Source organism: Cheilinus undulatus, linkage group 14 (genome assembly GCF_018320785.1).
Source record: "Cheilinus undulatus linkage group 14, ASM1832078v1, whole genome shotgun sequence".
NCBI lineage: Eukaryota > Metazoa > Chordata > Actinopteri > Labriformes > Labridae > Cheilinus > Cheilinus undulatus.
This window is the reverse complement of record NC_054878.1, coordinates 27,858,432-27,871,799: the sequence shown is the minus strand read 5'-3', so window position 1 is coordinate 27,871,799 and position 13,368 is coordinate 27,858,432. Positions and strand designations below refer to the sequence as shown.

The 13,368-nt window shown below is 40.5% G+C and overlaps 1 protein-coding gene across 1 annotated transcript in view; it reads left to right on the top strand.

Moving 5' to 3' along the window:
* Window positions 1-1,339: 1,339 nt before the first annotated feature.
* The window catches only part of usta (uronyl 2-sulfotransferase a), a 98,196-nt gene continuing 86,167 nt past the window's right edge, over window positions 1,340-13,368 (top strand). The window contains exon 1 of the mRNA XM_041804780.1: window positions 1,340-1,816. Coding sequence (XP_041660714.1) covers window positions 1,582-1,816 — 235 coding nt within the window. The 5' untranslated portion in view covers window positions 1,340-1,581. The remainder of the gene's footprint in view (window positions 1,817-13,368) is intronic.

Below are 13,368 nucleotides of genomic sequence, written 5' to 3'. Positions count from 1 at the left end.
AAAGTCAGGAATGTGGGAAAAGAAATTTGTGTTTTTATTTATTTTTTTTATGTATCTCACAATTATGACTTAAAGTTATGGTTTTGATTTTTTTATATAATATTTAATCTTTTCAAGTTATAATTTTGAGTTTTATCTCATATTTTGACCATTTAGATTCATTTTTTAACGTTTTAAACTCATGAATTGATTTTGATCTTACATTTTGACATTTTCAACTCAAAACTTTGAATTTTAATCGCAAATAATAACCTTTTCTATTTAAAATCTTACATTTTTAGCTCATTTTTTGACCTTTATTACTAAATATTTTTAATTTTATCTCACATTTTGACATTGAAAATTCATTATTTAAAATTTTATCGTATATTATGACCTTCAAAACTCTTGAGTTTGAATATTAGCTCATATTTTCACCTTCTAAACCCTTGATTTGGATTTTTTTTCTCATATCTAGACATTTTTAACTCTTAAATATAACTTTTAATCCCAAATATTGACCTTTCAATTCAAAATGTTAAAGTTTGTGCCTCATATTTTGACCTTTTAAACTCATGATTTAAAGAAAAAAAAATTGTACTTGAACTATTATAGATCATGATTTAAACCCTTTCAGGCTTCAATTGGTTAACTTTGATTTTTATATATTTTTTTAATCTCAAAATCATTTATCATCAATGTTACGTTTTTTTCTCCCTATAATTCATTACCGGTGAAGATGAGGTTGGCAGTTTATGGGAGATTTTTCCCCAGTTAGGCCCTCAGGTTAGACCTAAATTCAGAATTTGGCCCCTGCTGTGATTGAGTTTGACATCTCTGCTCCAGGGGATACATTTTGCAGCCACTCAGGGCAGATACCTTTCGATCCTCCTATTTCTCTGTAGAGTTTTAGCGCTAGAAGTTCCCTGACCATAATTCAGTATCACACCAATGTAAAATGAATGTTCACCTTTGTCTTATTTACCTAACTCCCCTGATTGAACGTAAATGTAACCTCCAAACTAAGAAAATGCAGATCTTCATTATGAGATCGAAAAGTTTTGATAAACGATAACTGTCTAGGCTGGAATGAAAGCAGTGATTATGCAGGAAGGGTAAAACTCTGCTGACCTCATGTCAGTCTCAGTCTAGACCGTCACTAATCAAACTCGTCCCCCTGAATGCCCAGACTCCCTCTTTCTCACTCTGCGCACTGGGTGTCGCTGTTTTACGCACTTCAAGCCAACCCAAATCCTCTGAGCTAGAAGTTTTTTCCTCTTTCCACGTCCAGTAATCTGACACCCTCAAAAAGGACTCCGAAGCAGAAGGATGGAACCTTAACTTGAGCTGGAAGGACGGAAGGAAGGAGCAGTCATCCAACGAGCGCAGACGAAGAGAGGCCGAGCAGAAGCGAAAACGCCGTGCGCAAAAACAACCCCGTGGCTGCGGCAGCTTGAGGAGCAGAGCTGGGTTGCCTGCGCGTCCCCCCCCCCCCCCTTCAAAAAAATAACTGGCCCCGACGGAGTCAAATGATCTCAAAGCGACAAGTTTCACTTTCCACAGGCGGATGGGTGACTTTCCACGGCGCTTTGTGAGGAGGAGATGATGAAGAATTTCAACAGCAGTCCCCTTCATAGCAACAACCAGACTCCCAACCACATCAGAGAGCGAAACAACAGAAAGTACAGCAGCTTACTCTCTGCGATACCGTTGCGATTTTCTCTGAGAGGTTATGGTTTCTGCATGGCTACGCTCTTCTTCTTCTGTTTCGGCTCCCTGTTTTACCAGCTGAACGGAGGACCCCCGAAAATCCTGTTAGACCTCCGACAGTATCTCGGTAAGATTTTTTAAAACTTTTCCTCAGCTGGCTGAAGCGCGTCATCATCAAAGAGATTCTTTTGGATAAAAGTTGCAGTACATGTCTAGACGCCCTGAAGAGAAGCTCTGGTGCACCGCTGAATGAGAGGTGCACGAGTCTCGTTCCAGAGGCCAACGTGGCTATCTTGATGGTGTCTCATCATTCTTAATGCCCTAAAAATCCTGAAACCTGTAACGCTGACATTTACACGTGCACAGCTGCCTTTTATTTTAAAATATGATACCCTTTAGTGAATACGTAAGGCTGAAAACTCATCCAACACCTGAGGGAAGTGTTTCCCTTCGCACCATTTTAATATCAGTTGTGACTTGTCAGCGCGTGGTTGGGTGTATTATGGTTACGAGAACGTAGCAACTGTTCAGATTGATAGTGTGAGTGTGTGAAAGTGTGTTTGAATGCTGACTGACACCTTTTCTTGTGCAGCCAGCTGGTGCGCTCCAGCCACACAGCGCTCATTACGCACGGCTGGCACGGGCGGAACAAGGCGCAATAGTGTTCGAAAGGGCAAATTTATGCTGGTGTTTTTGAGACAGCCAGGTTTTTATATGTCTTAAGCTTGACATTTTTATAATTGATACAGTGAAAGGCATGTGGATTTGTTGTTTCAAGCAGAAAGGTTGCCAACTGTTTCTGCATCAAACAGCCAAGTTTCCAATTTAGAATATTAAGTCCTGAAGAGGCATGTTTTTGTTTGAGTCTGATTTGGTGCAGCAATATAACTGTCATAATCACCATATTTTGTGCTTAGGAGATTAAAGTGGACACAGGTGTTTAAGTGTTGCATATCTGTGCTATCTTTTAGCGTCAATGATGCTTCAAGGGTCAGAAAAGGGAAGCTTGTGGTTGTGGGTTGACATGCTGCTGATGCTTACAGAGGGGATTTCTTATCATTGCTTCAACTTGTGCTGCAGGTTGTGTACAGCTTGTGTGTTGAAAGGAGGTTGTGTTCTTACCTATTTCTAGCAGAGGGCTTGAGGCCTTTATGACGTGATAAACATCTGGAACAGAAAGAGAGTCACTCACCAAGTCCGCCACTAATCCCGAGGGTCAGATTGGTTTCCTGCAGACACACTTAGACCAAAATCCTGCACACTCATGCATGCACACGCATGTCTGCACACTGAAGCTGCACGATACTGTTATAAAATCCTGATTTGATTCAACCTAGTGATTGCAGACTCACATCCTTCATGTAGCTGTGCAGAAAATGAACGACTATACCCAAATATTTCCACACATATTAAAAGTCTGTTTTATAGCTTTGTTTTTCTAATACAGTGCCTATGAAAAGTAGTTACCCCTTGGATGTTTTACTTTATACTAACCAATCATGGTCAATATAACTCAGCTTTTTCATGTTATGTCAATTACACAAAACAGTAAAATAAATGGTTGCATAAAAATTCACCTCCTTTAAAGCGACTGACTGAATTTAACAGAGTTCCAACCAGTTGGTGCTAGTTCTCTTAAAATTTGTGAAATAGGGATCCCCTGAGTGCAGTGAATATGTCTCAAGTAATAGTATAAAGACACCTGTGTCTGGAAGGTCCAGTCACTGGTTAATCAGTATTCCTGGCTACCATTACACAGTGAAGACAAAAGAACATTTCAAGCAACTCAGAAAAGTAAAAATCAGGGGATGGATACAAAGAAACCATCATCAAGAAATGACAGGAATATGGCACATGTGTAAATCTGCCAAGATCAGGCCGTCCTCACAAACTGAGCGACCGTGCAAGAAAGGGACTAATGAGAGGGGCCACCAAGACACATATGACTACTCTGAAGGAGTTCCAAGATTCAGCAGCTCAGATGGGAGAGGCCCTGCATACAACTGTTGCCTGGGTTTTTCACTAGTAAAGGTTTATGGGAGAGTGGCAAAGAGAAAGCATGTGGGGGACTCTATGGTCAAGTGGAAAAAAGCTCTTTGGTCTGACAAGACCAAAATGGTGCATTTTGGCCATCAGATTAAACGCTATGTTTGCTGGACACCAAACACTGCACATCACCACAAACACGCAGCACAGATGGTGGCAGCATCATGCTGTGGGAATGCTCCTTGGCAGCTGGCACTGGAAGGCTTGTAGATGTAGAGGGTAAAATGAATGTGGCAAAATACAGGAAAATCTTGGAGGACATTGTATTTCAGTCAGCAAGAGAATTACTGCTAAGGAGAAGATTTATTTTCCAGCAATAAAATGACCCAAAGCGAACAGTGAAAGCTACACAGAAATGGTTTAAAGACAACAAGGTGAATGTTCTGGAGTGGTTGAGTCAGAGCCCAGACCTCAATCCAATAGAGAATTTGTGTCTGGACTTGAAAATGGCTGTTGACGCCATGCAACCTGACAGAGCTTGAGCAGTTTTGCAAAGAAGAATGGAGTAAAATTGCAGTATCCATATGTGGAAGCACTTCACTTCACTTTTTGACATTGATTGATTTATAAAATCAGTAAAAGGTTAAAACATTTAAGGAGGTGAACACTTTTTATAGGCACTGTATTGAAACTGTGAATACTTTACTGAGCAGACTCTGAGGCCTCAGCTTCTCTGATGAAACTTTGCTGCCTAATTTGATTTTGAAAATGCAGCACTCTGTCTTTGCAAGTCCCTTTTTATTCCAAACTAAATGCGAAAAGCAAAAGCATTCAGCTGTGGTACTCTCACTGAGAAGCTTGTGCAACAAAAACACACAAACTTAAGTTATCTGCAGAATCTAGGACAGCTTGAGATACAGGAAGAGGTTGATGTATGCGATATTAGATCTGATAGGCACGGAAAGCGCCTGGAAGCAGACTTTCACTTAAGGCTTCTGTGCAGAAGTTTGTGCTGATGTTGTGTCTGATTCTTATCCTGCTTTCTTTTAGTAATCTTTGCCTTGTAAAACTTAAGAATAAGGCTAATGTGCTGTTAATCACTTTGTTGGGTACCTACCCCCTGACAGCAGCAGTTAACAGTGTTATAAATCTTTTAAAAGAATTATTCATACTTGTTGCAGATGGTGTCTTCTCCTTTTATAGCTCATGAAGAATTATCACCATTAATCTCTGTCTGTTTCATAAACAGCCAAAAATTCCCTACAGAATCTTTAAAATGCCAATCTGCAGAGACAAATGTGTTGTTTGCTGCATCATAATGGACCAGCATTCAAACATATGTGCACCATGAGGGTGAGGAATCCCTCCATTAGAAGATGAATGAATGTCAGGGTCCGCCCGTAATCGGCATAGAGACCCTGAGGAGTCTCTGCCTTGCCAAACACGAACTCCTCCATACTCTGTTGACTACAAGAAGGGGGTTCCTTATGTAACAGTGACAAAAGCAGACTGTAGACCCTCCCCTGGGGGTCTGGATGAGTAATCGTCTCCGCTCATTATGATGCTGGTGCAAGGAGAAGTAGTCACGCTGGATTCAGGCCGCTGCGAGTTGAAATTGATCTGTTGGATTGTCTTTAAAGTTGTCAGGTAACTTTTAAGGAAGGAAAAAACCTTATGTGGGGCACTGAGGAAGGAAAATGGAAAGCTGTAGATCAATTTGCTTTAATTGTGGTCTGCTTAGTGCCCTTATTCTGTGGAGATTGGCGGTCTCATTCACACAGAGCAGTAGTTTCCAAAAAGGAGGTCAGAACCCAGTGAAGGAGTTGCTACACATCAAAGGAGGTTGCTAGATGCCTTCCAAAAAATCAAATAAAAATGTAAAGCTATTTTAAAAAGTATATTTTACACTTTATTGTAAAATTAGAATATGAAATGAGTTTGATTTAAAATAAACTACAGTGATTTAGTGAGACTTAGGCCATAAATGAAAGCAATGCTAAAAAATGATGCTTTGTACAACATTACATGCTTTAACGACCACCAGGGACAGTGGGGATCTCCAGGCTCATTTTGGGGGGCCTTTGGCTGAAATGTTTAGAAACCCCCGCCTTAGAAGATGGACGCAAAAAATCAATGGCAAAGAGGGCGCCTGAAGAAATCACTGTGCAGAATATGCACATTATTTGGTGGCAAACTGGCCCAAACTAGTGCTTCGCAAGAAAGTAACTTTCTCCAAAGAAATAAATCCTCCACAGTTTCTCTTTCTGTTGCATTCATCCTTGTAAATTATTGAAACCCTCAGTCTCTCTTCATCTCTGCCTGCCTTATTCTTCACTCTCTTTTTGTCTCAGTTTAGTGTGTCAGTGACGGGTGAGTCAGCAAGCAAAATCCTGTAAAAAAACTGAGCTTCTTTCTGCCAAACCAGGAATTAATCATGATGATATTCAGCATCATTAACCCTCCATTGTGTACTGTTTAATTGTATGATAAGCAGCATCCAGAGATTAGAGGATTTCTTTACCTTCGGCTGACTTGTGTTACTTTTGGCTGCACAGTGCAAAGATGAAGGTGAGGATTCCTGGCGGGGTTAGTGACTGTGGGAAACAGAATAGTGGGTTGATTTTGTGCGAGTGTGTGAGCTGAGTGTGTGTTTCAGTCGGACGCACCGTGGAGAGCACAGAGGCTGTTTTGTTTGGGCCGGAGGGGAGGTTGCTGTGTGAAAGTGTCACTCAACGTATAGCTGCAGTTAGTGAAACGTGCAGACCTTTAGACCTGGATTCACAGACCACTCCACACTGTGTGTTCCCCATCACTGACTCTCTTACACACTGCCCAAGTCTTTGTTTCTCTCGCACACACAAACACACTGATCTAGCCTCAAACAATGCGGCTTCGCTGCCAAAAAGCCTTTATTTGAGTGGAAGTTTGGAGTGGCCAGATTGCTAAGGTTGCTTCCAGGGTTCTCAAAGACTGCTCATCCGATCAGCTCTGTTCCTCCGGGGTCTCAGTAACACACCTGCCAGGCATAAAGTCAATCTGTTGAAAGGGTCCTTAAATACGCAACAGACAGTCATATACATATACATAAAGACAGAAAGAAAGTCAGGTATTCCTTCCTCCTCTGTAGTAATGACTTTGATGTAATTTGGCACCTATTCTATGATATTTTCTCTGATATTGGCATGTTAAATAACAGCGTCTTTCCTGTTGGCTCTGGAGATGTTCTTCACCAAAGCCTGAGACTGTTGCTTGGTGTTTTCTAGTGGAAATAGCTAAAACAATGGCCTGCATGGTGCTGCAGTGGTTAGTGCTGTTGCCTTACAGCAGGGTTCCTGGTTTTTAATTGGTGACTACATTGTTCGTAGATGTTTGTGTGAGTGTGCCTGGTTTTGTCTCTTTGGGGTTGTTCAGACAATGCACCATCAGGGATTAACAATTCATTTTGAGCACTTTGATACCAAGTGACTGCACTTTAGAAATTAGATCCACACAATGCTCTAACAATACACCTTCCATGAAGACATCATATCTGCCCTCACTTGCCTGCCTCTTTCAAGAACGTCTGCTTTCACAGACCATTTAGCTGAGATGCTGTTTAGCATCTTGCAAAGCAGATGGATTCGCCCATTTCCGTGTTTCTTAGGCTACGTTCACACTGCAGTTAAAAGTGACCTGAATCTGATTTTTTTGTCCACGTGTGACTCATATCTGATTTTTTTTTCCAGCAGTGGGAACAGCACAAGTCACATTGAATCTGACCTCTTTGAATCAGATTCAGGCCACTTTCATGAATCTGATCTTTTGGAAGTTGACTGCTCTATGAACAGGCAAACAAAAGAATCAGATCTGAGAAAAGATCAGAATTGAGCACTAAGGCCTCTAGTGTGAGCTTAGCCTTGCTGGCAAATCTGTCTTGCAGCGCTCCCATCTGAGCCGTGTGGGTCCGGTTAGGTAATGACAGGACCAATCAGCATCGAGGGGCAGTACTTTTGGGTGCTGTAGAGTTTTGACATATGCAAACAGTGAGAAGATGGTGCAATTATGGCGGAAGACATTAGCGTGTATGCTGCTAAAGCGCCAGTTTTATCAGAACTTGACAACATTTCTTCGTTAAAAGAAGAACAAAGAATAGCATTGAGTTGTTTTCGTTTCAAAAACTTCAAAGTTGTTTACTGACATGTCTACAGTTGCTGTGGTTTACGTTATGCAGCTCTCTATGGAGTTTACTCCTCCATTGTGGTGAGCTTCAGTAACGGCTATGTCACATGTTTTGTTGCTCTGATTGGCCCGTAAAGATGTGAGAATGGTAAGATGGTAAGACCACTAAAAGTAAAAAAAAAACTTGACCTGTGAAATCTGTAAAAAGTCGAGTAAACAGAAAAAAAACACTTGACCTCAATGAAAACACTCTAACACAACACATGTAGCTTACATAGATTTGTTAGCTGTGTAAGTTATGAAGATAACGTAGCTAAAGCTAAGCTAACAAGGTGGCTACATAAGCATCATATCTACATTATCTACGTAGCTAAATTAACTTTAGCTATGTTTACTAAAGCTCACATTGCTAAAGGTAACTAACTGTAGATAACATGGCTACATAACTACATAGTTAATGTAGCTCAAGCCAAGCTGACAAAGTAGCTACATGAGCTACTTATCTATGTAGCTAAGTAAACTTTAGCTTTGTTTGCTAAAGCTCATGTTGCTAAAGCTAACTTAGCTTTAGATAACATAGCTACGTAGTTAAAATAGCTAAAGCTGAGCTCAAAAAGCAGCTATGTAAGCTATAAACACAGATTATCTATGTAAAAGGGTTAGCTTTAGCTATGTTTGCTAAAGCAACTCAAATCAAGGCAACTAGTTACAATGGAGTCATGATGTGTCGTTCAAGAACAAGTCGGTTCTTATATCCTGATCACTAAAAAAAAAAAGCTGAAATTCCCATCACTAGTCTGAGCTATCAGATATATACCATTTTAAGTATGAACTGAGGAACTTCAGCACAAAGCATTTATACCTGAATGTTGAAAAGGAACATAATTCCCTGTTGGTGTATGTGTCTGTTGGTGACTGGGGTCTCTGGGTAGTGATCCCCCTGAGATTGGGAACACTTCTAGATCTATTGCGTTTTCTACCCAAGGATAGCTAAGATGAGAGCCATGCAGCTCCAAACAGGAAAATCGGTATAAGGTAATGGATGGACAGCTAAAACAGTCAAGATATAACTAGAATAATTTTTGACTGGAGCAATTTAGATTTTGATACATGTCAATGATATCCCAAATTCAACTTCTCTCTTCCATGTGTCCTCAGAAATCAGCCTTCCAGGTATGATCTTGAACAGATTAAGGGTTGTGGGGCCAGTCAGAGGATAGATGGATGAAGAAGCCAAGATAGCTTCCTTTATAGTCAGATGTGTCTGTGATACAAAGGGCTGTGTGTCTCCATGTGTGACTGCACATCACACCTGCCTGTGCTTCAGTGAATCCCCCTAACATCTGACTTGGCTGGGCTGGAAGGTTTTAGACTGAAAAATAATTAAATTGTGTTTTAAATAAAGGTAGACAGCTTGTTTGAATACTATAGGCCTCCCTCGCTGTTCTTGGGTCATTTGGGAAACACTGGTGTGAGTGTGAATCTAAAGTAGAGCTGGATGACTGAATAACCGATGAGGAGTATAAACTCATTTTGATTATTGTGCCCTGTTGTGCGGATGGATTACCAGCCTCAAACAATGTTTATGAGACACCATTTTTCAGAAAGACTCGAATCAGATTAATCCAAACCAACCCGACCTTCTTATTTTCTATAGCTCATCTTAAGAAACAATTAAGTTAACCCTTAATTCTTTTAATCTTTCTTCTTTCTGTTTTAATTTGTAAATAATAACATGTACTGATGCCAGAAGCGGATATAAATTTAGCACAAAAAGTAAGGAAATTTGTGTTTGGTAGATTATTTCTTTGTTGTAACAATGCTTCTTGGCAATAAATCTTATGCTGTTTGAAAGCCATTTCTCTTTTAAATGATGCCACATTTGTAAGGAACATGCACTTGTGAGATGAGCAGCAGAGCTGATTATGTGGGTTGCGCCCATGAAAAACATACCAAATCTTCTCTAAGATAAGATAAGATATTCCTTTATTAGTCCCACAAGTGGAAATTCTAAATTTCACATTATTAAAACAACAGCTGGCCCCCTGATGAATCTCTATCGGACATTTTCAGAGCCAACTGGAAGAAAAACCTCTCTAAACTGAATCCTGCTGTATAGTGAGACCTTTCACCTCCGTTGAGCATGGTTTTTCTTAAGGCTCAGGAGCATTCATATAGCACATATTACTTTCTGTGTTCCTAGTGTAAGTTCCAACAAGACATCTTTTGTTGTGGTACCTTTCTTTACTTCTGTTTAAAGTTCGACACAGAAATATGAGAGAAAATATGAGAGGATTAGGCAAAGAGTGGGCCCTGAATCTGAAGTTTGGCTCTGTTCACTCACACCTCACATATAACTCCACTGTGACATTTCAAATACTACTTTGCTCTCAGTTTTGTCATGATCTCAGGGAATGTGAGGATTCTTGCTCTTCACCATCAAAACAGAAAGCATGTTGTAAATCACAGTGATGGACTTTTAAAGACTGTTGAATACACAGATTGTCCTTTGTTTTTATGTGTTGTTAGACTTCTTCCTCTGAATCAGGCGGTGCGTCTGCCAGTCTCACAGACATCGCCCTGCTTCTCAGAAGAACTCTGTAACCTTCATACACTCACACATAAATCCAAGCTGCCAGAAAGTGTCCAGGGGAAGTGTTGGAGGTGCAGACTGCGGGGCAGACGGTGGAGGGGATTAGACAGGTATGTGTGGGCTCAGAGGAAGCTTCAGGATGACTCTGCTCCACTTCTGTCTTATTTACTGTGGTGCTGGACAGAAAGTGTCAAAAGTAGACTGTTGAAGTGGGTTTAAATAAAGTTTCACTGTGTGGTTGTGAAGTTGGTAAAATCTGAGCTGTGAATAAACTTTACGTGTACATAAAAATAAGCAAGGGAAATGATAAAGGCAGGGGAAAGTGAAGGGTTTCCTGCTGTGAGGCGGCAGAGAGGACGAGCAAATCTCCGGTGTGATGTGGTCGATGCAAACTCTTCACTCGTGCAGTAACTGACCTCTGACAGACGGAAAACAAAAACAAACAGCGGGTGATTCACTCTGCTAATTAAAAGTGGATGCAAACGGACATCTTTGACCTTAAAGTTCCCAGCACAGCTAGACAGACTGATGCTAGACCATTAATGCAAATGTGTATGTTGTTAAACAAGCATGGCACATAGAATGTATTTCTGCATGACTGTCAAACAGCAAAAGATTTGAAATATGCCAACTTTGGGAAACTGAATAATAAAATCTAAAGTGTACAGAGCTGCTTGTCTGTTAGACCACCAGGGGCCAAAAGCATTATGTTTTCAGGTTCTCTGTCTATCCATCTGTACCTACATCTGGGCCAGTCTTGTGAGTGTGATATCACATATGCCCACTCTGATTCAAGGGTGAACAGTTTAGATTTTGGAGGTCAAAAGTCAAGGTCACTAGGCCTCATGTTTATCCCTTGCATAGAAACCATATGGGGCTTTTCCGCTCTGACGTTTGGCCGCGTCAATCCAAACCAAGTTATCAGCGTTGATTTTAACTCCCAAATATAATTTAAGATCCATTCTGAGTTAACTCCTGTTCATTGTGGAAGTTATTTGACAGTGTTGATCTATTCATTGTTAATCCAACTCTGTAGAGACTCAACTGGTTTAAGCTCTGCCCACTGCCTTTTTAAATCTGGGGAATATATGAGTGGAGTTTCCCCATCATGCCGTTGGGTGGATTATTTAGATGTCTTTGAGAGATGTTTTTAGATGTGTTTCGACATTGCCTATTGTACAGTGATCACTGCATAATTCTGGTGGATTATTGTTGTTTCTGATATTTAATATTTTTTTATCATAACTGAAGTTATCCATTGAGTTAGTAACTTTCTGCATGTATAATGAGGAAAGGCAAAGGGTGATGTACAAGACTTAATTGATGGATATTCCCTAAGGGTCTATTTTTGCTTCATCTTTAACAAAGAACACCCTACCTACAGACTGGCGAACCTGATTAAGCAGGGATAGAGCTCTGTAATGTGTCAATAATCAAATTTTTAAAAAATGCACCCAAAGTGAAAGGAAATAGCGCAGTGTTGTATTAAGTGTACACTTTAATGTGTAAATATCAACACTTAAGTGTTAAAATTAAACACCATAAGATAGTTAAAGTGTAATCACTTTCCTAAGTGAAAATTTAACTCTGACCCTGTGAGAATTATATTAATCAGGAGAGACTTAATACAAATTTAACAATAATGTATACCAATTTTGATGAAAGAGATATGTGCGATGTGTTTGGTGATTACTCTCCATTGTGATGGTTTTGTACAGGGGTAGTAAGGCCATGACAGGAATAGAATAACCCCTTTGCAGTCTAGACACTGGTGTTGGTGTAGGAGGAGACTTCTGAGAAGCTGGACTGGGACACCAGTGAGTTGGCTTGAAGGAGGAGAATGAGGTATGCAGGATGAGATGAGCACAAGACCTGTGAGGATCTTGACTAGATGCTGATGAACTGAATGGAGTTGGCTGGGGTGGAGGAAGGTTGCAGTGTCCTAACTGAAATGACAGGCGTACTGTGAAAGAGACACATTTAAATATGGCAGGTGCATGATGATTAGATAAACAAGGTTGTGGCAGAGTATGATTAGCTTAGTACTTAAGAGAGTTAAGGTACATGATCAGCTGATCACTAGAGTGGGGAGAGCAAATTAAAAAAAGAAGGGAGAGATGTGAACGAGTGGTGACAAATGAATGAGTAAGAAACAGTCTTCCTGCTTGGACTTCTGCTGGGTTCAAATCCGGCCTGTGGCTTCTTTCCTGCATGTCTCTCCCCTGCTCTCTCATCCCTGTTTTCTACTCTATCCGCTGTCCTCTCTATATAAAGCCATGAAAAGCCTGAAAAAAACATATCTTATAAATAACAAAGAGATAAGAGATACTGCTTTGACCAAAGGGTAGCAGAGTTTGTACGGGCAGTAAGTAAAAAGGGAAACCAGTATTTTTAAATGACTATGGTGATGGCCAGAATGCCAATACCAAAGCTCTAAAACAATAGTCCACAAATGAATCAGTTACATTGTGGTGGCTCTGGTCAGTCCTCTATTTGATAGTGTCTGTGTGAGGCTGTACTGTACAAGTGGAATTCCAAAGTGACTCCTGGGAGCTGCTCATCACAGACGATGTCCAAAGTTAACAGGGATGGTATACTTTCCCTACAGTGAATACTGAACCTTCTCCCCAATAGTGTGCTCTTCTAACCCCCGATCTGACCTGCTGCCCTCATTTACTTAATCTGCTTATATGTGATGTAAAGACAAGCATATTTAGCCATGTAGCCCTGTGCACAGACATAAATACTGCTGCGAGGAAACGGACACACAAACTACACACATGCTGAAGGGCTTTGTTGAGCGAGCCAGACGTGTAAGTGTGACTTTTGGAACGAAGTCGCCACTCCAGTCACACCAGAACACCCACTTCCTGTTGTAGGATATTAAAAACATGGTCTTTATTTAATCTAGTCACATTTTTGTTCTTCAAAATGACGCATTC